This window comes from Aspergillus mulundensis (genome assembly GCF_003369625.1).
Source record: "Aspergillus mulundensis strain DSM 5745 chromosome Unknown scaffold_14, whole genome shotgun sequence".
Classification (NCBI taxonomy): Eukaryota; Fungi; Ascomycota; class Eurotiomycetes; order Eurotiales; family Aspergillaceae; genus Aspergillus; species Aspergillus mulundensis.
This window is the reverse complement of record NW_020797902.1, coordinates 305,089-326,145: the sequence shown is the minus strand read 5'-3', so window position 1 is coordinate 326,145 and position 21,057 is coordinate 305,089. Positions and strand designations below refer to the sequence as shown.

General features: G+C 52.0%; 7 protein-coding genes across 7 annotated transcripts; 4 read left to right on the top strand and 3 right to left on the bottom strand.

Moving 5' to 3' along the window:
- Positions 1–70: 70 nt before the first annotated feature.
- DSM5745_10077 (serine/threonine-protein phosphatase) lies at positions 71–1,479 on the bottom strand (the record flags this gene model as incomplete). Its single annotated transcript, XM_026752093.1, has 3 exons — positions 71–73; positions 147–1,404; positions 1,463–1,479. The coding sequence occupies 3 exons, from the start codon at positions 1,477–1,479 to the stop codon at positions 71–73; spliced, it is 1,278 nt and encodes a 425-aa protein (XP_026599155.1).
- Positions 1,480–2,171: 692 nt separating this feature from the next.
- On the top strand, positions 2,172–2,588 carry DSM5745_10076 (uncharacterized protein; the record flags this gene model as incomplete). Its single annotated transcript, XM_026752092.1, has 1 exon — positions 2,172–2,588. One exon carries the CDS (start codon positions 2,172–2,174, stop codon positions 2,586–2,588), a length of 417 nt encoding a protein of 138 aa, XP_026599154.1.
- Positions 2,589–4,543: 1,955 nt separating this feature from the next.
- Positions 4,544–5,002, bottom strand: DSM5745_10075 (putative eukaryotic translation initiation factor eIF1a-like protein; the record flags this gene model as incomplete). The annotated part of the gene is made up of 2 exons (XM_026752091.1): positions 4,544–4,640; positions 4,692–5,002. 2 exons carry the CDS (start codon positions 5,000–5,002, stop codon positions 4,544–4,546), a joined length of 408 nt encoding a protein of 135 aa, XP_026599153.1.
- A 1,374-nt stretch (positions 5,003–6,376) lies between these two features.
- Positions 6,377–10,095, top strand: pkcA (protein kinase c; the record flags this gene model as incomplete). Its single annotated transcript, XM_026752090.1, has 9 exons — positions 6,377–6,776; positions 6,859–7,125; positions 7,185–7,751; positions 7,804–8,199; positions 8,258–8,641; positions 8,703–9,270; positions 9,323–9,524; positions 9,573–9,978; positions 10,034–10,095. 9 exons carry the CDS (start codon positions 6,377–6,379, stop codon positions 10,093–10,095), a joined length of 3,252 nt encoding a protein of 1,083 aa, XP_026599152.1.
- Positions 10,096–10,890: 795 nt separating this feature from the next.
- DSM5745_10073 (uncharacterized protein) lies at positions 10,891–12,376 on the top strand (the record flags this gene model as incomplete). The annotated part of the gene is made up of 4 exons (XM_026752089.1): positions 10,891–10,952; positions 11,034–11,164; positions 11,220–11,756; positions 11,805–12,376. The coding sequence occupies 4 exons, from the start codon at positions 10,891–10,893 to the stop codon at positions 12,374–12,376; spliced, it is 1,302 nt and encodes a 433-aa protein (XP_026599151.1).
- A 617-nt stretch (positions 12,377–12,993) lies between these two features.
- On the top strand, positions 12,994–19,456 carry DSM5745_10072 (putative tubulin-specific chaperone D; the record flags this gene model as incomplete). The annotated part of the gene is made up of 11 exons (XM_026752088.1): positions 12,994–13,060; positions 13,121–13,554; positions 13,633–13,942; positions 14,233–14,417; positions 14,475–16,971; positions 17,021–17,300; positions 17,369–17,713; positions 17,768–17,933; positions 17,981–18,088; positions 18,675–18,981; positions 19,059–19,456. 11 exons carry the CDS (start codon positions 12,994–12,996, stop codon positions 19,454–19,456), a joined length of 5,097 nt encoding a protein of 1,698 aa, XP_026599150.1.
- A 238-nt stretch (positions 19,457–19,694) lies between these two features.
- On the bottom strand, positions 19,695–20,821 carry DSM5745_10071 (H(+)-transporting V1 sector ATPase subunit D; the record flags this gene model as incomplete). Its single annotated transcript, XM_026752087.1, has 6 exons — positions 19,695–19,915; positions 19,962–20,002; positions 20,060–20,069; positions 20,122–20,571; positions 20,641–20,737; positions 20,807–20,821. The coding sequence occupies 6 exons, from the start codon at positions 20,819–20,821 to the stop codon at positions 19,695–19,697; spliced, it is 834 nt and encodes a 277-aa protein (XP_026599149.1).
- Between the last annotated feature and the right edge of the window lie 236 nt (positions 20,822–21,057).

Sequence of the window (21,057 nt, the reverse complement as noted above, 5' to 3'; positions counted from 1 at the left end):
TGGCGTATATATGGGTGGATGGAAAATGGCTCTGAGGGAGAACGAAGAAGTAGGGTATGGTGGTATGGTATCACTATGAGAGGAGGTTGTGGTTAGCGCATGATACTCACTCGACTCACTTGCGGAAGGAGCGATGAATGACTCACCAAGAAATAATCAGCAACTGGCTTCTTCGCGGGCATACCCCTTGTATCCTGCGCAGCGGCTTCGAAGACGCGATATCTTCGCCCGGGGCTACGCAGCGTCTGTTTATTCACGGTACCGGTCAAAATTCCATTGCTCCGGTTGTAGTCGCCATTACTTCTAGTCACGGTGCCTCCATTGCTCGTATCTTCGCCTAGCTCTAGGATAGCAGCGACATTCCCGCAGCGGTAGCAATAGTTAGGCGCCGACCAGACGGTGACAATGCCGCCGTCGAACATTTCCTTATAGCCCTCCATGACGAGCTGGTGAGCGCGCGCGATGAGGGAGAGGTCGTTCTTGTAGTTGAATCCCTTGACGATGTCGGCGCCGAAGAGGAAGCCTGCACCGCGGGGGCTGAGGCCCCAGCCGTCGATCTCGTCGGGGTCGGACCACAGAAGATCGCACATGGCGCCTTCGTGAGGGACTTCCTGTTTGCGATCGATGAGGCGAATCTTATCGACTGTGTCGATGAGTGGGGATAGGCCGCCGTGGACGCAGAGGACGGCACCGGTTCGGCTGCTGTTGTTGCTGCCGCCGCCGCCGGACGCGCCCGTTCCTGGGGCGCCGGTTCGCATAGATGTCTGGCTCTGCGTCCTCGGCGGTGACGTGCTTCCGTTGTCTAGTGAGCTTCGTGGTCTTTGTTTATAAGTTTTCATGAGGACTTCTCCTTTGGAGTTTAACACCTCGGTCTCGAGTTCGCCGTCTTCGGTCGACATAGTCGATTGTGTTGTGTCGTTGTAAGATGGTCCTGACGACTCCAGATCTGAGCTGGCCCCAAGGACCAGAGCTCCTAATGCTAGGTAGTCGAACACCTCGCAGCAATATCTCCAAACATTGGCACTTCCGTATTTGCGGATACACTCGTCGTAAAAACCGTAGACAGTCGTAATCTGTCGGGATTCGTGGTTGCCGCGAATCAACGTGATCCGATCGGGATAGCGAACTTTGAGGCAGAGAAGGAGCAGAAACGACTCTAATGAATAGAACCCACGGTCGACAAAGTCTCCCATAAACAGGTAGTTGGTGTCAGGAACATCTCCGCCAACTCGGAACAGCTCCATCAGGTCGTGGAATTGTCCATGGATATCCCCGCATATCGTAACTGGTGCATCAACGCAAACCACATTTCCTTCTTCTATCAGGAGCTCTCGCGCCTTGTAGCAGAGTTCGCGGACTTGGGCTTCGGGGATTAAGCGACAGGCGCGAAGTTGGGCGATCGCCCTACAAGGAGGCAAGCATTAGCTTGGGCAGCAATAAGATGGCGTTCACAGCACGGTACCTATCAAGATCACTCATGGTAACCTAGCGCAAGCGAGAGAGCGAGTCTACGAGGATAGTTGGGCTTGAAAGAAGGCTATTCTGTGGGTCCTGACCTCTGGATGACTGAGAGGGCGGCGGGAGACCGAGACAGCGGGTTGGAGCTCCGGATGGAAAGAATGGTCCACTACGAGTGTGGAAACGAGACGATCATTTTCTTCTCATCTAATGTTTCTCTGTAAGCGGTCCCGGAGAGAGAAAGATGGAGGAAGTGTACGAGAAAGACCTGCAAAGAGGCGTCGTACTCGTGGGGTCTGCTGATGCAGGGAGGTGATGCTTTGCGCGCGCTCTGGCGGTTCTCCGGGCAGAGTCGCGTTTCGCTGGGCGGAAGGCTGGCTGGCCAATGACAGCCGTCTAAGATTAGATTAGATCTGATCGCCAAGCCCAGGCCGAGTTCGCCCTTCCGCCCGCTTCAAGTGCGGCTTCATCCGGTCAGGCCCTGGAGCTATCTACCCCTCCGCATTATTGCCATTAAACAGGCCATGTCTCCCTGGGGCATGAATTAGCCCAATTGCCTTAATATAATCGTTATCTACCTGGACCGTATGTCTACCCCGGTCTCCCTTGTGTAAGGTCGTTGTAACTGATCAGCCCACACAGTCCACCCATCCAATGCCGTGACCGTTCCAAACCTACTTCCAATAATCGATCGTTTCTGATTCTCTACCAACATGCCGCCACATCTCCATCCCCGGTCGCGGTCGACAACCGGCCTTTTCGCGGGCACTCTACTGGCGTCACTTGTGGTTGTCGGTATCCCACACGTCTTCCCTTGCCCGGCCCCGCGTACCACATTCGCCGACTCTGAGATGATCATCGGCCCCGACGGCCAGCAAATCCAGAGGGTGCGAAGAAGACGACGGAAGGATGCCGAGATGTTAGCACAAGAAGGGAACATGCTCCCGCAGAAACCCACAAACACTGCCGATGAAGAAATAGCGACGTTTCTGCAATTGGAGGAGGAAGCGAAGCAGTACGCCAACATTAGACACGAGTGTCCAGTACCAAAGCCTACTGGGGTCATAGGGAGCCTGCTAGGTTTCCCTAAAGGGACAGACGCGCAAGTACCTGCGGGAGAGAGTCGATAAGCGGATGTTGGAGGGCAGCGGGGGTAATACCCAGGGATGCAATGTTGCGGTATAAAGAGCTGAAAGAATATACAACGACTAAAACCAAGGTCGGTCTATTGCGGACTCAATGCTGCCTATCAAGGGCACATCTTGAGGCCATGAAGCGGATGATGGGCCAGCGCGATATACCCTTGTACATTTACTGCCATAGCCTGTTTCTAAGTGGTTGGACTTATGTTTAGAAATATTTTATATGTAAGAAATAAAATGATTACTATCAAGTACGCATGATGACTTGTCAACGAGTCTGCCAACTCAATTCCTCCTCGAAAATCTTGATATGACAGCTCGGAACGGGGATACTAATCCCAAAACGGACAGCTATCCCCGGCCCCAGGGCCCGCGGCCGCGGCCAGTCTTGAGGCCAACATACTCCGACAATTGCGACGGAGCTCCTCCATCAACAACTAAAATGGCATTGACGGAGCTCGTGAGCGATCTTTGCTTAAACCCAAAGCATACAAGATGGATCGCCCCACTACTCAACATCGGCGATGGCCTTCTCTGCGCCTTCATCATCTGGAGAGTCCCTTGTAAGATACACAACCCCATCCAATCCCTCCCACCCTAGATAGCCTACTGACTTAGTTCGCACCAGACACTGAAATCGACTGGACAACATACATGCAGCAGGTAAAGCTCTACCTCTCCGGTGAGCGCGACTACACTCGAATCGAAGGCTCCACGGGCCCGCTCGTCTACCCAGCCGCCCACGTCTACAGCTACTCGGCCTTGTACCACGTAACCGACGAAGGGAGGGATATCGCCTTCGGGCAGATCGTTTTCGCTTTCCTATACCTAATAACGCTTACCGTGGTAATGGCTTGCTATAGGCGGGTAGGGGCTCCGCCGTATTTGTTTCCGCTGTTGGTTCTGTCAAAGCGGTTGCATAGCGTTTACATGCTGCGGCTCTTTAACGACGGGCTGGCGGCGCTTGCTATGTGGGGCTCTATTTGGCTGTTCATGAATCAAAAGTGGGCGCCGGCGGTTGTACTTTGGTCACTTGGGCTGGGGGTTAAGATGACTTTGCTTCTTCTGGTCCCGGCGATCGTCGTCGTGCTTGCTTTAAGCTTGGATATTGGACGGTGCATTCGACTGGCGGGTCTAGCTCTGGGTGTTCAGGTCTGTGCTAACCTCGCTCTGAGAATCCTTGAGTACAGAGAGCTTACACAAGCTAGGTTCTGCTTGCGGTACCGTTCCTGCAGACGAACCCTAGCGGCTATTTTGAGCGCGCCTTTGAATTCGGTAGGCAATTTATGTTCAAGTGGACAGTAAACTGGAGATTCGTGGGGGAGGATATATTCCTGTCCACGCGTTTCTCGCAGGGCTTGGTAGCTTTGCATTTGCTCATACTGGTTGTTTTTGGGATCACGAGCTTTCTAAAACCATCCGGCACTGACTTGCCCAATTTTGCCGGTAAATTCCTCACTGGGCGACATCGCGGGATGGCGCTTCATCCTTCTTTTACTATGACCGTACTATTGACATCCCTCGCTGTCGGCCTGCTGTGTGCAAGGTCGATACATTATCAATTTTTCGCCTATCTTTCTTGGGCGACACCGTTCCTCCTTTGGCGGGCTGGTTACCATCCAGTTCTCGTGTGCGCAACGTGGACAGTGCAGGAGTTGGCTTGGAATGCCTATCCAAGCAGCAACCTAAGTTCTGCAGTTGTGGTACTCTCGCTCTGCGCCCAAGTGTTCGGCGTCCTTATCAACAAGAACCGCGCATTCCCCCTTTCACCTCCGACATCAAAAGCAAAAGAGCACGTTCAGTGAGCGTCTTAGCTCGTCGGTAGCAATGTTGGGTTGACCGGTCCGCGACCATGCGAGATTGTGCGATCTAGACCTGCCCCGAAGAGGGAATGGATTGCGCGGGAGGCATTCGTAATGGGCAGTGAACCAGTCATCGCTTTTTTAAGCGTCCGACTCGTCAGAGGAAGGCATCTTCCCAGTTTTGGAATCGTCTTCGTCGTCAGATCCCACGACTGGCTGTTTCACGAATTCTTTGGGCCTTCTCTAGGTGTTAGATAAATCCAACCAGCGGCAATACGCCACCACTTACCAGAAGTATGCTTTGCGCCAGGCTTTCTCGTCGCGAACGATGTTGACGATCTCCCCCTCGAGCTTGTTGTCACGGGTGTCTAGAGCGTTGGTATCCACCACGACAAACGAACCTCGCTTCATCCAGATGGTGGATCGGAACTTGGCGGGCAGCTCGACAAGCGCAGTCTTCTTCGAGGGGAATTGGACCGAATAGATGTTGTTTCCCGTGGCTTTAATGACTCGCGCAACCTCTTGACCTGGTGCAAGTTCATCAGGCGGAAACATAGTTTCCTCAGCCGTCGCAAGGACTTTGCGTCTTGGGGGAGGCATTGCGATATATCCAGGTGTATTCCAGTGGGAAGGGTGTTCAATTTTTGTGAGCAATGAGGCTAGATCGCACTGGACTTGGAATTGAGAAACCACACTCTTCTTCCCCGCCATGTAGAGATATTTTGTTATCACGTGAGCACTAAACCGAATATAGAGCGCCGCGGCTTCCAACTATCCCCGATGCACTCCTACACACTACTAATACAAGTCAGAAACGGATAAACAGGTAGGAATGCCGATAGATGGAGCCCGTCACAGTTCACTGGCCGGGTAGATCAGGAGCGGTTATCGCCGTTGATCAGGCCAGAAGCCTCAACGTTCCAGAACAAGGCGCATGACCCTTAGATGCATTCAAGGATTCCTAGAGCCAGTATACAGCAAGGGACAGAGACGCTGGACTGTACCCGTGGACCGTGGCCCGTGGGAACATTCAAGCAGGATCGATTGGATTCTGGATTCCGTAGCTCAAGCATCTGCTGCTTTGCCTTGAAAGCCTGCAGTCAGGGATGTTCGAGGCCTAATGAGGGGTTCACTGCAATCATTCATGGCTGGAAGTAGGCTCCGGATATCCCTGCTGAAGGAACAGATACGGTTCGCGGTGACGAATTCTGGCCGGCTTAGAGCTGATGCAAGATTCTTTGATCTGCACATCGCTTCTTCTGTCCCAAACTGGGCGTTGAGACCGCCGGGTCCGTTCGTCGGCGAGTGAATTCCTGGGTCTCATTCCTTTCATCGTGGACGCGTGAGGTGAGGCCATACTTTGTACCAAGTAGACCACCCACTCCTGGAGGACTCAGCATGATAAAGCCCGATGTAATCGAGTCTGACATGCACTCGTTGATACCTTGCGAAGTCTGATCTCCCCGACTCAGCTTAGCAGCCATACAATCAGAGGGCGTACCCGACTTCTCTATCGCACAGCCCCTTACGATTCTGAGATTGTGGATAATCATCGGTCTTGCCACGGGAATCTGAGAAAGCGACTTCATTTCGTCATCGACTGACGGCGTTGTCTCACATGTGTCAAGGATTTGAAAGATCTGCTGAGGATTATTGAGGTTGCATGTTGGTTAGAGACTGTGCTGCCCCCTCCCTCTTTTCCGGTGTCAACAAAAGCCCCCGCGGTGGACATCTTCCGCCTCTGAGGTCGCTCTCCACACTCAAACCTCCCCTCCCTGATCCACGCCCAATCTTGAATCTGCCGGCATCGACCTGCCTTTCTGACCTCATCTACTCCGTGCCTACTTTTTACGGAGTTTCTCCTGCTTTTTGTCGTCTCTCACTCCCTACCCCTCTTCAACCGGTCGCTTTGTCGCACCGCTCCTCGAGTTCGTTCCCCGACCACCACCCCCCCTAGGTTAGGCCTCATTCACCATGGACGGGGACGAGCTCATCGCCTCGGTCTACCGCAAGATCGAGCGGGAGAGAGCCCTCATCGCCGCCGCAACGAATATGCGACAGTCCACCGATAACCCTCTGGTACAACAAAGGATTAACGCCAACATCCAAGAAGGAAATAAGAACATCATCTATCTGGAGGAGAAGATGAAGGAGCTGCAGCTGCGTCAGATGGAGCGAGAGTCCGGTTCACCTACCGATAAACGCCTACCACCGAACCCTGTTGATGGTCCCGCCCCTCCGCCGAAAGATCCCTACGGTGATTCTGCACAGTATCCGCAGCCTGGCGGCGGATCTATGCCGTCAAGCGCTCCTTTCAAGGATCCCCGACCTTTTGCGCCTGTGCCCAAAGCCCGCCCGAATTATACAAAACTCGGTATGTTCGAATACGTGTAGTTTTACGGCGGCGAGCTGCCGCTATGCTATACTTGCCGTATACTGATGCGTATCTTCTCTAGACCTGATTAAATATGATACCCAATACCTTGGACCCAAGATCCAGCTCATGTTATCACAGCTTGAGTTCAAGCTGAGTGTCGAGAAACAATATAAAGCGGGCATTGAGAAGATGGTTCGGCTGTACCAAGACGAAGGCGATAGGAAGAGTCGCACGGATGCTGAGGGCCGACGGATTGAGAGTAATCAGAAGATACAGCTTCTCAAGCAGGCCCTCAAACGATATGAAGACCTTCATGTTGATATTGAGTCGGCAGACACTGCGGACGGTGCGAAAATACTTGGTTCATGCATGTCATACTTTCATAGCTAACGTTGACCTCCGCAGATGAAAGTTTAAGCGCCCCGAATCTGCGCAAGCCGCTAACCGGTCTTCTGACGATGCGGATTCATGCCGTTCAGGACGTCGACCATGCGACTAGCTCAAGATTTTCCAGAGGCCCTGAAACATTCGTTATTGTGAAGGTCGAAGATACTATCAAGGCTAGAACAAAGGCGACCAGATCCGACAGGTGGCAGGATGAGACATTCAATCTCGACATCGATAAAGCGAACGAGGTTGAGCTCACCGTATACGACAAGGCTGGCGACAGGCCCACCCCGATTGGTATGCTGTGGTTGCGCATTACTGATATCGCGGAAGAGATGCGTCGAAAGAAGATTGAAACTGAAATCAATGCTTCGGGATGGGTGTCGGCGGATAAGATGGGCCCCGGCGGCGGCCCTGGAAGGTCGGATCCTGCTGGCCCGGCCGGTTCGGCACAACATGGTGCCTCTGCAAGCTACGGCAACCCTGGAGCAGAAGGCCAAATGGGCGGCGCTGGTGCTCCGTTGATGGTTGAGGCATGGTTTGCCTTGGAGCCGGTGGGCAAGATCTACATATCGATGAGCTTTGGTAATAAGTCTCGTCATGCTGGCCCGATCCTCATCGCTAACATCTCTTCTAGCCAAGCAGTTAAAAGACCGACGACCATTCGACATTGGTCTCAACCGTCAAGGTGCCGTCCGACAAAGGAAAGAGGAAGTCCACGAGAAGCAAGGTCACAAGTTCGTCACGCAGCAATTTTACAACATCATGCGTTGCGCTCTTTGCGGCGACTTCTTGAAGTATGCTGCCGGCATGCAATGTGCCGACTGCAAGTATACCTGCCACAAAAAATGCTACCCCAAAGTGGTCACGAAGTGTATTAGCAAGGCGAACTATGAGACGGATCCCGACGAAGAGAAGATCAATCACCGCATCCCGCATCGTTTCGAAGGGTTCTCCAACATCTCCGCCAACTGGTGTTGTCATTGCGGATACTTACTGCCTTTCGGGCGTAAGAATGCTAAGCGCTGTTCAGGTGAGTTTGCATCTGTACGTTTGTACGGCAGAAAGTATAAGCTAACTATTCTTGCCAGAGTGCGGTCTTACTTGCCACGCGCATTGTACGCATCTCGTGCCCGACTTCTGTGGTATGTCCATGGAAGCAGCGAACCAGATTCTAGAGACTCTTATCCGCCATAAAAACCACAACAAGTCTCCATCCGTCAGCTCTGGACTCAGCGGGAAGACGCTTCGACCTGGCGGCTCCCAAGATACAGGCCATGCATACCCAAAGCCTGTGGAAGGCCCATCCTCCTATGGGCAACGGCCGCCGTCTGCTGAAGCAGTGAGTGCCGCGGCGACATCTTATATTCCACCGCAATCGCCTACTTCTCAGAGACAGCCATTGCCCCCGCGAACTTCTTCATCAAGTCCTGCCGCTGCCGCTGCCGCCGTGGCAACAGGACAGCGTATACCTGGTATGTAACCTGTTTTGTGCCTTTCATTCATCTACGCAAACATTAACCATCGAAATTACAGATGCCGGCCGGCCTGTTCAACCTCCCGCTCATGCGCATTACGACCCGGCCGCATACGCATCTTACCAGCAACAAGGCGCTATGCAGCAAGGATACCCGCCTGCTCAGGCAATGCAGAAGGTTAATGCGCCATCACCTTATGGCATGCACCCGCCTCAGCCGCCGCAGCAGCAACAGCAAGCGATGCAGGCTATGCAGCAGCAAATTCCTGTGAAGGAGGAACCTCAGCAATCGAAGGTCAGGATTGGTCTGGACCACTTCAACTTCCTTGCCGTTTTAGGAAAGGGTAACTTCGGAAAGGTCATGTTGGCGGAGACAAAATCCACCAAGAAGTTGTATGCCATCAAGGTGTTGAAGAAGGAGTTCATCATCGAGAATGATGAAGTCGAAAGCACGAAATCTGAGAAGCGAGTTTTCCTTGTCGCTAACAAGGAGCGCCACCCCTTCCTTCTCAACCTGCACGCTTGTTTCCAGACAGAGACTCGCGTTTACTTCGTTATGGAGTATATCAGTGGTGGTGATCTGATGCTGCACATCCAGCGGGGCCAGTTCGGCCTCAAGAGAGCACAGTATGTTCCTCTGCGCATTTTTATCCTCCGCGTTAGCTAACGCAGTTTCCAGGTTCTATGCAGCAGAGGTGCTGCTCGCTTTGAAATACTTCCACGAGAACGGTGTTATCTACCGTGATCTGAAGCTCGACAACATCCTGCTGACTCTAGATGGTCATATCAAGATTGGTGATTATGGTCTTTGCAAGGAGAATATGTGGTATGGATCCACCACAAGCACATTCTGTGGTACTCCAGAATTCATGGCACCTGAAGTATGATCCCATCTCGCTTATATTTAACGCCCTTGCTAAGACTTGTAGATTCTCCTTGACAAGAAATATGGCCGAGCTGTTGATTGGTGGGCTTTTGGTGTTCTCATCTACCAGATGCTTCTGCAACAGTCGCCTTTCCGTGGTGAAGATGAAGACGAAATTTACGATGCCATTCTCGCAGACGAGCCTCTCTACCCCATACACATGCCCCGGGACTCAGTATCTATCCTGCAGAAGCTGTTGACTCGGGAGCCAGAACTGAGACTCGGGTCCGGTCCCACAGATGCCCAAGAGGTCATGTCTCACGCCTTTTTCCGCAACATCAACTGGGATGACATCTACCACAAGCGAGTCCCGCCACCATTCATGCCGACCATCAGCAGCGCAACGGATACTAGCAACTTCGACCAGGAGTTTACCAGCGTCACTCCTGTGCTTACTCCAGTGCAATCAGGTAAGGCACCGCTCTTGCTTCTGTGTCACGCCTAGTTCTAACTCTTTTTCTTTAGTTCTTTCCCAAGCCATGCAGGAAGAGTTCCGTGGTTTCTCGTACACCGCGGATTTTGCTTAGTCGAAACGTTCCCTTCAGCGAGATGTTCAAACTTGGATTTACGTCAGATCCCTGCTTCTTGGTTCTGATGAATGCTTCGCGTCTTTTGCACTGAAATAATAGTCATTGCACATACATACCCATAAGAGTTTTGAGAGCAGGTGCGAGTGGGCTTCTGAGGCGCAGATTGAGAAAAAATGGTGGGAGTGAGTGATCTGGGGAGGTTGCTAGTTATTCAACGGTTGTCTGTCCTTGTAATGGAATGTTAACCTTGCCATTCAAGGAATGTAATTGTGCTTTATTATCTTGTCCTAACCAATAATGCTGTATGAGTCAATGGGAGGGGGCATTTGCTCCGTCGGGAGCGAGACCACTGCATCATCTAGGTACTGCTGTATCCATCCCAGTCCTGACTAGTTGAGGGAGTATTTCAGTGTTACGCCCGCCTCACAAAGGACTATTTCGAGGTCTTTCCTTCTGTCACCACGCCTCTGCTATACTTTCTTTGTCCTCAGACGTCTTCCAAGGTTCCCATAACACCGTGACAAAGAAGAAACCACAAGTGGCATTTTCAATATGTGTTCCAAAATAGCCTCTTTATCCTTCAGCAACACAAAGACTCGATGGGAATCATAACTGACATCTCTCCAGCGCCCGCCCGACTTCCTCTTCACATCCCCAATTCACCTCAAAGTCTCCATCATCTCGACTTGTGGACTATTTTTGTCTGTTGACGAGGCTACTACTTCTTCTCTATTGCAATTACGATATTCGCCAAATCGAAAATCAAGGACTCCTGCACGCACTACGACCATAATGTACAGCGCGTCTAGCAGCTCAAGCGCCGGCGGAATGCAGTCGATCTTGAGCGAAGAAAGGTCAGTAAACCCAGCTAAGCGGCAATATTCCTTCAATCCCGCATACATACCACTCGAAGATGAACCGGACTAATCAGATAGCAATATTAGTGCAAGGACTACCCCGCCGAAAAGGAAGTACAAGGCAGTGACTGTCGAAGATGCGAACAATGATAGTGATTACTACCCTTCGAAAAGCTCTGCTCCTCGTCCACCCAAGAAGCAGGTACTCCGTAAGGCCCCCGAATTCTACTTTTATTGCTTCAATAACTGAAGAAGCACCCCCAGCATCAACGCCGGGTACCGTACCCCGTGGTGGCATCGCCTCATCACCCATCATCAAGGAACCGACGCCCAAGAGTCCCTCTCCTCCGCGATTCAGAACCCCGTCTACCCCTTCGAGAGCCACCACTAGCACATCCTCTCAAGCTTATGGCACCTCTAGCCGTAAAGGTAGACTGATGCCGAGAGCCCCAGCACGGCGGAGGTCCTCTCATCACGAGGAGGACCGTGATTTCTTGCCCGACAGTGACGATGAGGAAAATGGTTTCTGGGAAATTCCCGACAACGAGAAAGCAACCGTTGTATTTGACTATGACAGGGAGCGGGATAGGCGGTATGCGCATGTACTCAACATTCCGGAGGGCATGTACACCAGAAAGGAAAAAGAGCTCTTTTTAAAATTGGCCATGCGCGGTTTTGAGCCACTCGCCCCGAAGCATTGGCAGTTTGATTTTCCGACCTTGCCTGATTCTTTGTTTCCTGAGGAGGGCAAAGAGCAAGCAGAGCCGATCATTCAAATATCCAGAAGCACTACATTTTACGGTAAGCTCCAGGTTCTACCTCGCCAGAAGTCCTACTGACCTCGTCTAGCAATCAAGTCGCTCAATAACCTCTTCTCACTCAGTGGTCGTGTAAGAGACTGCAGTGTGGTGAAAAAGGATCCTGAGAATATCATCAAACAGAACATCATGAAGTACATTCGTTGGGCACTGTATGATGTGAACCTCGACGTTAATCGTGCGTCAATGCCGATCCATGTGCTACACGCCAAAAAGCCCAGCGAGGAGATGATCGATGCACTTGAGCGAGTCAATAACCGCCTGAAGAAACTCGCCGCCCGGCACAGAAAGGCCCTGGCTGCTGCTCCCGGCGCGAACAACGACGAGCTACCTTTACTCATCGGTTTCCTCGCCACAGGTCCCATTCTTGCTGTATTGACATATGACCTCAGTCTTATGAGCGGCACGTCGGAGGATGATGAGCTTGACGCAAAATTCTTCGCAGAAATCGACTTCTCAGAGAGGGGCCAGGATGTATGGAACTCGCTATCTGTTGCTATTACCGTCATGCATATCCGCAATACAATGGCCCGACTCGCGCGAAATGGGTATGGAGGATATGCGAGGACTCCGACGATCATCTCTGGAAACGAGGATCTTTAGGCCCTAGGACATAATTTGGTGAGAGTTGTGGTTGTGGCAAGGCTAGTCCTGTTGCATGTATATATTCCAGTCTTTTAGATTTTTCTGTGTTTTTTATTTTATCTTCATACTTGGATGTCTTGTTGTATTATCGTTATTTGAAGAGATCGGGCAATTTACCCCAGACAAGCGCAACCAGACCTGAAGTCCTGAACGTTGTTGAATCGATGGCCAGGGTCCTCCATCTTTCTTCACCTCTTCCTAGCTAACACCTACATCATCCCAGCTAAGAGAGTAGAGATGAAGCAACAGATCTTCCATTATCATGTCATCAAATATGTTGAATAATCAACTCAATGTTATAGCTTCCTTTTATGTGACCTAGTCGGGTGTGTTCTCCCAGACTTGAGCTGGGATCGGGGTTAGGGCTCGGAGAATTTCCTTTTTGGGAGGCAAGTGAGGCTATACTCTAACTCCGTCAATACCCCGGTCAATCTTATCTCAGTCTTAGCTCAGTCTTATATAACGAGTCACTTATAATATAAATTGTATTTTGTCGGCGTGCTCTAACTTGCTTGCCCCAAGCAGATTAGAATCGATATTTTTTTTTTATCGACGGCACGTTCTCACTGCACAGAATGACCTCCCTGAGCATCACCGGAGACTCCATCCCCTCGCTCGAGGGAAAAGTCGCTCTAATTTCTGGTATGCACATTACCTACTTCTGAAATCTTCTACTTGTTACTGAACCTGAACCATGTCCAGGAGGCTCCTCCGGCATCGGCCACGCCGCAGCCCTAATTCTCCTCTCCAAGGGCGCAACCGTGCATATCTTGGACGTCAACCCTCCTCCTCCTCCGGAACCGGACAGGCTAATCTTTCATTCTTGCAACATAACCTCCTGGTCCTCTCTCCTCTCCATCTTCACATCCATTGGAGCAGTCGACTATGTCTTCGCGAACGCTGGCGTCTCCGAATCCACGAACTACTTCGCGGACACCTTCGACGCAACAGGTCAACTGGAAGAACCAACCTACGATGTCCTCGAGGTCAATCTGCGTGGCGTGCTCAACATCGTCAAGCTAGCATGGAGCTCCATGAAGAAACATGGCAGAAAGGGAAGTATCGTGATTACGTCCAGCGCAACGGCGTACGCGCCTGAGCAGAGCTTACCTGTTTATGCGGCCGGGAAGAGTGCTGTGAGCCTTTCCTCTTCCCCTATCTTCTGCTTGGGATCCCGCGATGTTGTATGCGGGTACTGATATGGCATGGTGTAGCTGATCGGCCTCATCCGCTCCCTCCGCAGCGTAATCACGCAAGACGGCATCACAATCAACGGCGTGGCCCCCGCGGCAACAATCACTTCGCTGTTACCGTCGCACCTCGCGGCTCCTATCATGGCCGCTGGACTGCCAGTCTCCTCGGCTCACTTCGTAGGGCTCGCGCTGGTATACTCTGCCACTGCGATGCAGGAGCGAAAGGTGGAGGTTTACGGTAAAGAGGAAGAGAAGGTCCTTTACGGGGAGGAAAGATGGAATGGAAGGGTTATTTTGACGCTTGGAGATAGCTATACCGAGCTTGAAGAGGGTATTTCGGATCTCAGGCCGTGGTGGCTTGGGAGGGGGAATCTGGGGTTCACGAGGATGCAGCAGGCGGCGACGGATTTTAGGGAGGGGGCTTGATGTCAAGATACCCAGGCAGATATATGTCGTGATGTGTCCAGCTGTATCATCCAGATGTTTGTGATTGAAGGATGGAAGTGTCGAGAGAAATGGAGCTGAAGTACGGTACCCGTACGGTACGGTAAGGTAACCACGTGACTTTGTCGAGGCGGATCCCCGCCGTTTGTACTTGATCTACTTGACCATCTTTCCCAGCCAAGCCCATCATGGATGCAGCCGATGACCGAGAGGTCAAACTTCAGCGGGCCTCCGGCGACCTTGTCGAGGAATTCCTGGTCAAATTGCCTTCTTTGCTCTGGAAGCCACAGTCCACTAAAAAAAGCGTCCGAGTCCCGAGGAGATGGACGTTGGCTTCGAAAACAGAACGCCTCGTCAACTTGGTAAGTTGAGATTTCTATGTGACACTATCAAGTGGCCATCTGCTAATTATTCTGCAGCTAGAACCTTTCCAAGAATGGCCGCAGTTGCTTGATCCACACCTGCAATCACTTTTGCCTCCTCTTGTTGATGCTCTGCTGGCGTACTTGCTAATGCATCGTGATCAATATGCTAGCAAGTCGGAGAACCAGCAGGCAAAGTCCTTGTACCCTCTACCAAGGGCCATATGTAGACTTCTCTATACCTTTTGTAAGGTTCGAGGTGTCAAGGTCATCAGTAGATTCCTCAACAATGAGCCAAAGTACCTCGACCCTCTACTGCGGGCCTTCATTGAGTGGGATGCCGCTGAGCCGAATGGCTCTAACGGAGATATCCCCCTTCGTTTAGTTTGGGAAGAGCGCTATGTGCTGCTAATTTGGCTCTCGCATCTGTTACTGGCTCCTTTTGATCTGTCTTCAATGTCGTCCAACGATATACCAGTGCCATACCGGGGAAATGAACTCATCGACCGTCTACCGCCACAAACGCCAGCAGTAACCAAATCCCTCCTCTCAGTCGCGTTGGCCTATGTTAATGTGGCAGGAAAGGAGCGTGAAGCCGCGACTATGCTCCTTGCACGGCTAGCTCTGCGTGGGGATATGCAAGCTCTAGGCATCCTGAGGAGCCTTACTGACTGGGCGTTTACTGTATTGCATCCTTCTGCGGGGACTGGGCCGTTAGTTGTTTACGCGTATCTTGGAATCTTGTCTTTCCTGGCACGTTTGACCGGATCTGGCCAAGCCGAGGACTTCGCGCCACTGATTATTCCTGTGTTCCAGCAGACGATCCGACTTGTTCAGGGTGGTACCGCAGTTTCTCAAGTGATCCTGTCGTCCGCTCTGGCTCGGAAGACTATGATCAAGATTATTCGGTCTATCACCGTCATGGCGCTTTCCCTTAGCGAGAGAAGTAGCAGTCCACTATCAGATGACCAGGTTTCCTACATCTTAGAGGAGGCAATTGACAACTTCTTGACCGCTCTTGCAGATAAGGATACTCCTGTACGATTCGCTGCGAGCAAAGCGCTCAGCATCGTGACCTTAAGGTTGGACCCAGGCATGGCAACCGAGGTCATTGAAGCCGTTACTGGCTCCTTGGAGGAGAACATCCTACACGAGACAATGGAGGGTAAGATAATAACGCCGTCTGAGGCAAGGAAGCTTGGAACTAGCATGTTGAAGCGGAATTTAAGCGCTGTCGATGCTCAGAGGTGGCAAGGCCATATTCTCACATTAGGCCATTTGCTATTTCGACATGCTCCTCCAACTCACCAACTGCCTAATGTACTGCAGCCGCTTGTATCTGGGCTAGACTTTGAACAAAGGTCTTCTACTGGAAGCTCGGTCGGGACTGGCGTTCGCGATGCCGCATGCTTCGGTATATGGGCTATATCACGGAAATATACAACCCAAGAAGTCCTCGCGATAAATCGACAGGAAATCTATTCATCCACTGCGCAAAATGACGTGAACATTCTTCAAATGCTTGCCATCGAGCTTGTCTGTGCTGCCTGTGTCGACCCGTCTGGCAATATCCGAAGAGGTGCGTCTGCTGCGCTGCAAGAGCTCATCGGTCGCCACCCCAATACCATTGTGGAGGGTATACCCATCGTACAGGTGGTGGACTACCACGCAGTGGCCCGTCGTTCACGCGCCATGATTGATGTTGCAAAGGCCACTGTTGCTCTAAGTTCCCAATACTGGAGTCCCCTTGTCGAGGCATTGATGCAGTGGAGGGGTATCGGGTCGGCCGACGCTGAATCCAGAAGACACGCAGCAAAGGCTCTTGGAGTTCTCAGAACTCAGGAAGCCAGCAAGTCTGTACTCATTGTCCTTCAAAAGCTATGGAACAAACTTCACAGCATCCCTCGCAGTGATGTGGAGACGCGACACGGATGCATGCTCGCCATATCCTCTGTTATCGACGCCTTCACTGGCTTCAATTCTTCCGAAATTGGTCAAGCCGAAGATGATGTGCTCGGTGTCGCCAAGCAGATATCTAAGTTCTGGGAAATCTTTGATTCCCCTGTTGGACCCAACAAAGACGACTTGACTCTTCAGACCTCCCGTCCAGAACTCACTGCAGAAGCGTCATCGTGCCTCATATCGTCACTTTCTCAATCATCGGCGCGTGTTCAAGAGCTTTTAGATTCTGAACCTTCTCTGACCTTGCTCGAGAAAACTTGCAAGACTCTTATGCTCTGCCTTTCAAGGAGTGATGATGTCTCCATAGAGGCCTCGTCCAATGCCATTTCTCAGTTGTGGTCCCTTCTACCATCCTCGAAACAGGATGAAACCATGCAGGCCTGGTTCTCACATATTCGTTCAACTCGGAACCTGCCGACCGGTCGTGGTCAAATCTCCGTTCTTGGTTCAATCTTCGGCAAACTCAGTCCAGCTGACGCTGCTCGTGATTCAGTCATTGAAGAGCTCATCCGTTGTGCCGAAAAAGAGGAATTGATTGAGAAACGTGTAGCGGCCGTCAAGAGCTTCACTACTGGAGTGCTGCCGCACATAGGTATGTACGCCCCCTGATACTATAGAATGTTATATTAAGCAAGAAACAGATGTGACCGAGAATATTTCCAAAAGCCTTATTGGTTTCCTGAACGATTACACGACGGATAGGCGCGGTGACATCGGGTCTTTGGTTAGATTGGAAGGCATCCAAGCGGCAAAGGTCGTTCTTCAGCGTAAGGTCAGCGTTACGAATCCGTCACACGTTCAGGACATTGCCGGTTGTCTCTGCCGTCTTGCCGCAGAGAAGTTGGACAAGGTTCGTCTCGAAGCTTGGCTATGTCTACAGATTTCCTGGGAAAGTGCTAGTGAATTCCCGCCGCTATCAAGGTACGATCACCCTTACACATATGGACAGGTATCCCTCTTTAGTATGATAAGTGCGCTAAGTATCGCAGACGCTATGAGCACTTTAGCCAAGTCTGTACGACCGAGTACTTCGTTCAGCTGCTGAAACTACAGGCAATTGACTGGCTACGACTCCCATTATTCCAGGGCCTCGCTACCTCCGCTGTTGCCGGTGCCGAGGGCCTGATACGTGCCACCCGTTCAGCCTTGATACAAAGTATCAACCGACAATCGATCGAGCAACATCCAGAAGTTGCGACTGCTATTATCCACGACCTACTCCAGGTCTTGAACGAGAAACTCTCAGACGATCGTTACGCGATTCCGATCCTGGAGACAACAGCGTTCTTGTTAGACGGCTATGTCGCGTCCGTTCCTAGTTTCCAGAGTCCAACGTGTGTCCCTTCAACACCGTGCGCAACATGCTTGGAAGACACTAACTTTCCCAGTTTGAGAAGAATGTTCGTCCTTATTCAGAAATCCCATTTCAAGAGCTCGAATTTAGCCAGGCTTGAGGCCGCTATCAGGGCGTATGCACCACTCTCGAGGCTCCACCAGGTGCGAGGTGACGTATTGAAGAAGCTTACCGGAATGCTTCTGCATCCTTTCCCAAGGGTATGTGCTGTCTGCTGAAGACATGAAGCTGTTCTAACAAGCGGTAGGTCCGGGCCATGGTGGCCGAATACTTGTTCATGGAAACAGAGCTTGCCTTAGTCAAGCGGGAGGACTGGACGAGCCAGCCGTCGAAGCTGAAGGGCAAGGTGGAGGAGGTGAGGGGAGTTCTAGCATGTAAATAAGTTCTAGAGTCGAGATTGACGGGATATATCCTCCAGATTGTATAGAGACAGGGCAAAAAGACAAAAGAAGAAGATTGCGATGCATCATCCGTGAATCGAACACGGGCCTCATCGATGGCAACGATGAATTCTACCACTAGACCAATGATGCTTCTTATTGTAAGGCTGGCCAAAATTTACAGTTATATAGCAACGGCCCACAATCTCCACAAAAGCCGATCACATGACCTTGCGCCGTCTAAAGCGGCAAGCAATTCAAGCTGGATAACGCCGCGAGAGCAGCTACATACAAAAGAAACACCAATTGAAACACTAAATTCCGGCCTGCGGAAACCCCGTCTCCAGTCGCAAAGATGGCCACCGTCCCCGTACCCTCTAGCATCCCACCCAACCCCACGTGAGTCCATTCAAGCCCCCAGATCTCCCCTCCATACATACACCACTTACGGGAGCCCAGCTAACAGCTTCCCCTCCGCAGTGTCTACGTACGTGCGGCAAGCTTCGAGCCTCTACGCTCCTTATCTCCCTGTTAGAAATCCAACTAACAAACCGCCACCAGGTCCGCAACCTCGAAGAACGCATCAAACCCGACGAGCTGAAAGAAGCGCTCTCCGAAATCTTCTCCGAGTACGGCACGATCCTCGAGATCATAGCAAAGAAGAACCTGAAAGCAAAGGGCCAAGCATTCATCGTCTTCGACAACGTCGAGTCCGCGACCCGCGCCATCGACGAAATCAATGGCTTCGATCTCTTCGATAAACCCATGGTGCTCGACTACGCGAAGACGCGCAGCGATGCGACGGTGCTCCGTGAGGGCGGCGACGACGAGCTAGAGGCTCATAAGCGACGGAGGCTGGCGGAGAAGGGTATGCCCGCGCTATGATCTGCTTTACGTGCCTGTTTGTGCTAGCTGGGTACGGCATGCTAATGTTCATGTGTGTAGAGCGACGACAAGCGCACGAAGCGCTCGAAGCGCAGAAGAAGCTGAAGCGCCCGCCCGTCGGCGCCCCCGAACCCGGCCGCCCCGTCAAGGCCGCAAAGGGCGCGGGTCTCAAGCCCACATCTGGTGCTGCGACGGCCGTTATCCCCGACGAGTACCTGCCGCCGAACAAGATCTTGTTCCTGCGGGAGCTCCCCGATACAGCGGACCAGGAGAGTCTCACGGCTGTGTTTGGGCGGTTCGAGGGGTTCCGCGAGGTGCGACTTGTGCCTGGGAGAAAGGGAATTGCGTTCGTGGAGTACGAGAGCGAGTCTGGGGCTATCAGTGCGAAAGAGGCTACGTCGGGGATGTCCATGGGGCCGGAGGGGAAGCCGATTCGGGTTACGTACCAGAGGCAATGAGGTGCTTGGTACTCTGTTTGATTATTTCGTTTTCGGCGTTTCTTGGGCTGGGTTTTATGAGTCATTTTGAGCTACCTAATCGCAGCTTATGGGGTCTGCGAAATTCGAGCATGCATGTATGTGTGGTATGGCATGGCCTCTTTTGATTGTAGGCTGAGGAATCTAAAAACATCGAACGGCAAAAACAGTTATATGCCAAATGGGAATACACTACATACAAGGAAAGGGAATTAACAGGCTAAAAAATGACATCGTTGTCCTCTTGCTCCCCGAGGACATCGGGCGCCTCCGGGCCGTCTGGGGTTTCGGTGGCAGCACCTAGTTGCTTCTGGGCCTCCCTCTCCCGTGCGGCTTCGATTTCGGCATCGGCTGCCGCGACGTCTCGTTGCTTCTTGCCCGAGACCTTCTTGAGGCGGTAGAACTCTTCTCTGTCGAGTTCGTCGAGTTCGGAGTTGATGTCTATGGAGGATTAGTGTATGATAGGGTGGGAAGAGCAGGGACTCACATTTGATGGTGTTTTCTGTTCGGGGGATGATTACATGCTCACTGCGCCGCCTGTGTTAGCTCGATCCATAAGGGTCATACCCGATAAGCGGTGCTCACATTGCGTTTACTAGAGATGAGTTAGCACATGTGCACAGCAGTAATCCGGACCAAGTACTAACCTCTTCGGTTGACAACCTTAATGACTTCATCCAGAATAACGAACGCAGTCTGCAGACTCGCAAGTTCCACCAACGTCTCGACAGCACGAGCATATGTCTCCCGGCAGCGCTGCACTTGCTGTCCACCCTTTCCAAGACCAGTCAAGCCAAAGTCGTTGATTGATTCTTCTGTGTAGCTCTCAAAGTGCGGTAACAGGACACCGGAGACGTTGTCCTGGTTCGCTCGAACTCGGAACCGGGCCTGTTTGGCGGACTCTTGGACCTGGTAGCCGATATCACCACCAACAGCGTAGCTCACTTCCGCAAGGGAGAATGCAGCGACCTGCATCACCCGGCCCATCTTCTGCTTCGCCTCATCGATACGTCGGGTAATCTCTGGGGTTCGGTTAATGCCGGTGCTGCGGAGACGTCGTCGATAAGTAAATGTAGATATGCGTACCTCGGAAACGTCTAGGAATCGCATCAGTATTGGGAACTTGGCCAACGATATGGCAGTGGCTTACTTTGTCAGAGCTTCACTCTTTCTCTTAAGCAAGCTGTGTCCGGTCTCTGCACCCTTTAGTTTACTCTTCATCAACCCGAGCGACTGGCGGGTCGGGAAGACCGCCTCACGGCCCTATATCCAACCAGCATGTCAATACCATGTATACGACCTGCTGTCATCCTTGTAGCATCAGAGACTCACCACAGCTCCGGACATTGTGCAGGAATCCGGAAAAGAAGCTCAACTGAGGGACAAGCCACGATAGCGGTCCAGAGGCGGAGCGGGACCTGGAGGCTGTCGATAACATCACCGGCGACAGGAAGCTTGGACCACCCCGTGCCCGTCCGCATGTCACCCGCCACGTGACCCAGTGCCTCTGCCAACTTCGTCGCCGAAGCGCTCGTCGGTTTTCGCCCAACGCGACGATAAGGCTTTCCTGTTCATGCCAACAT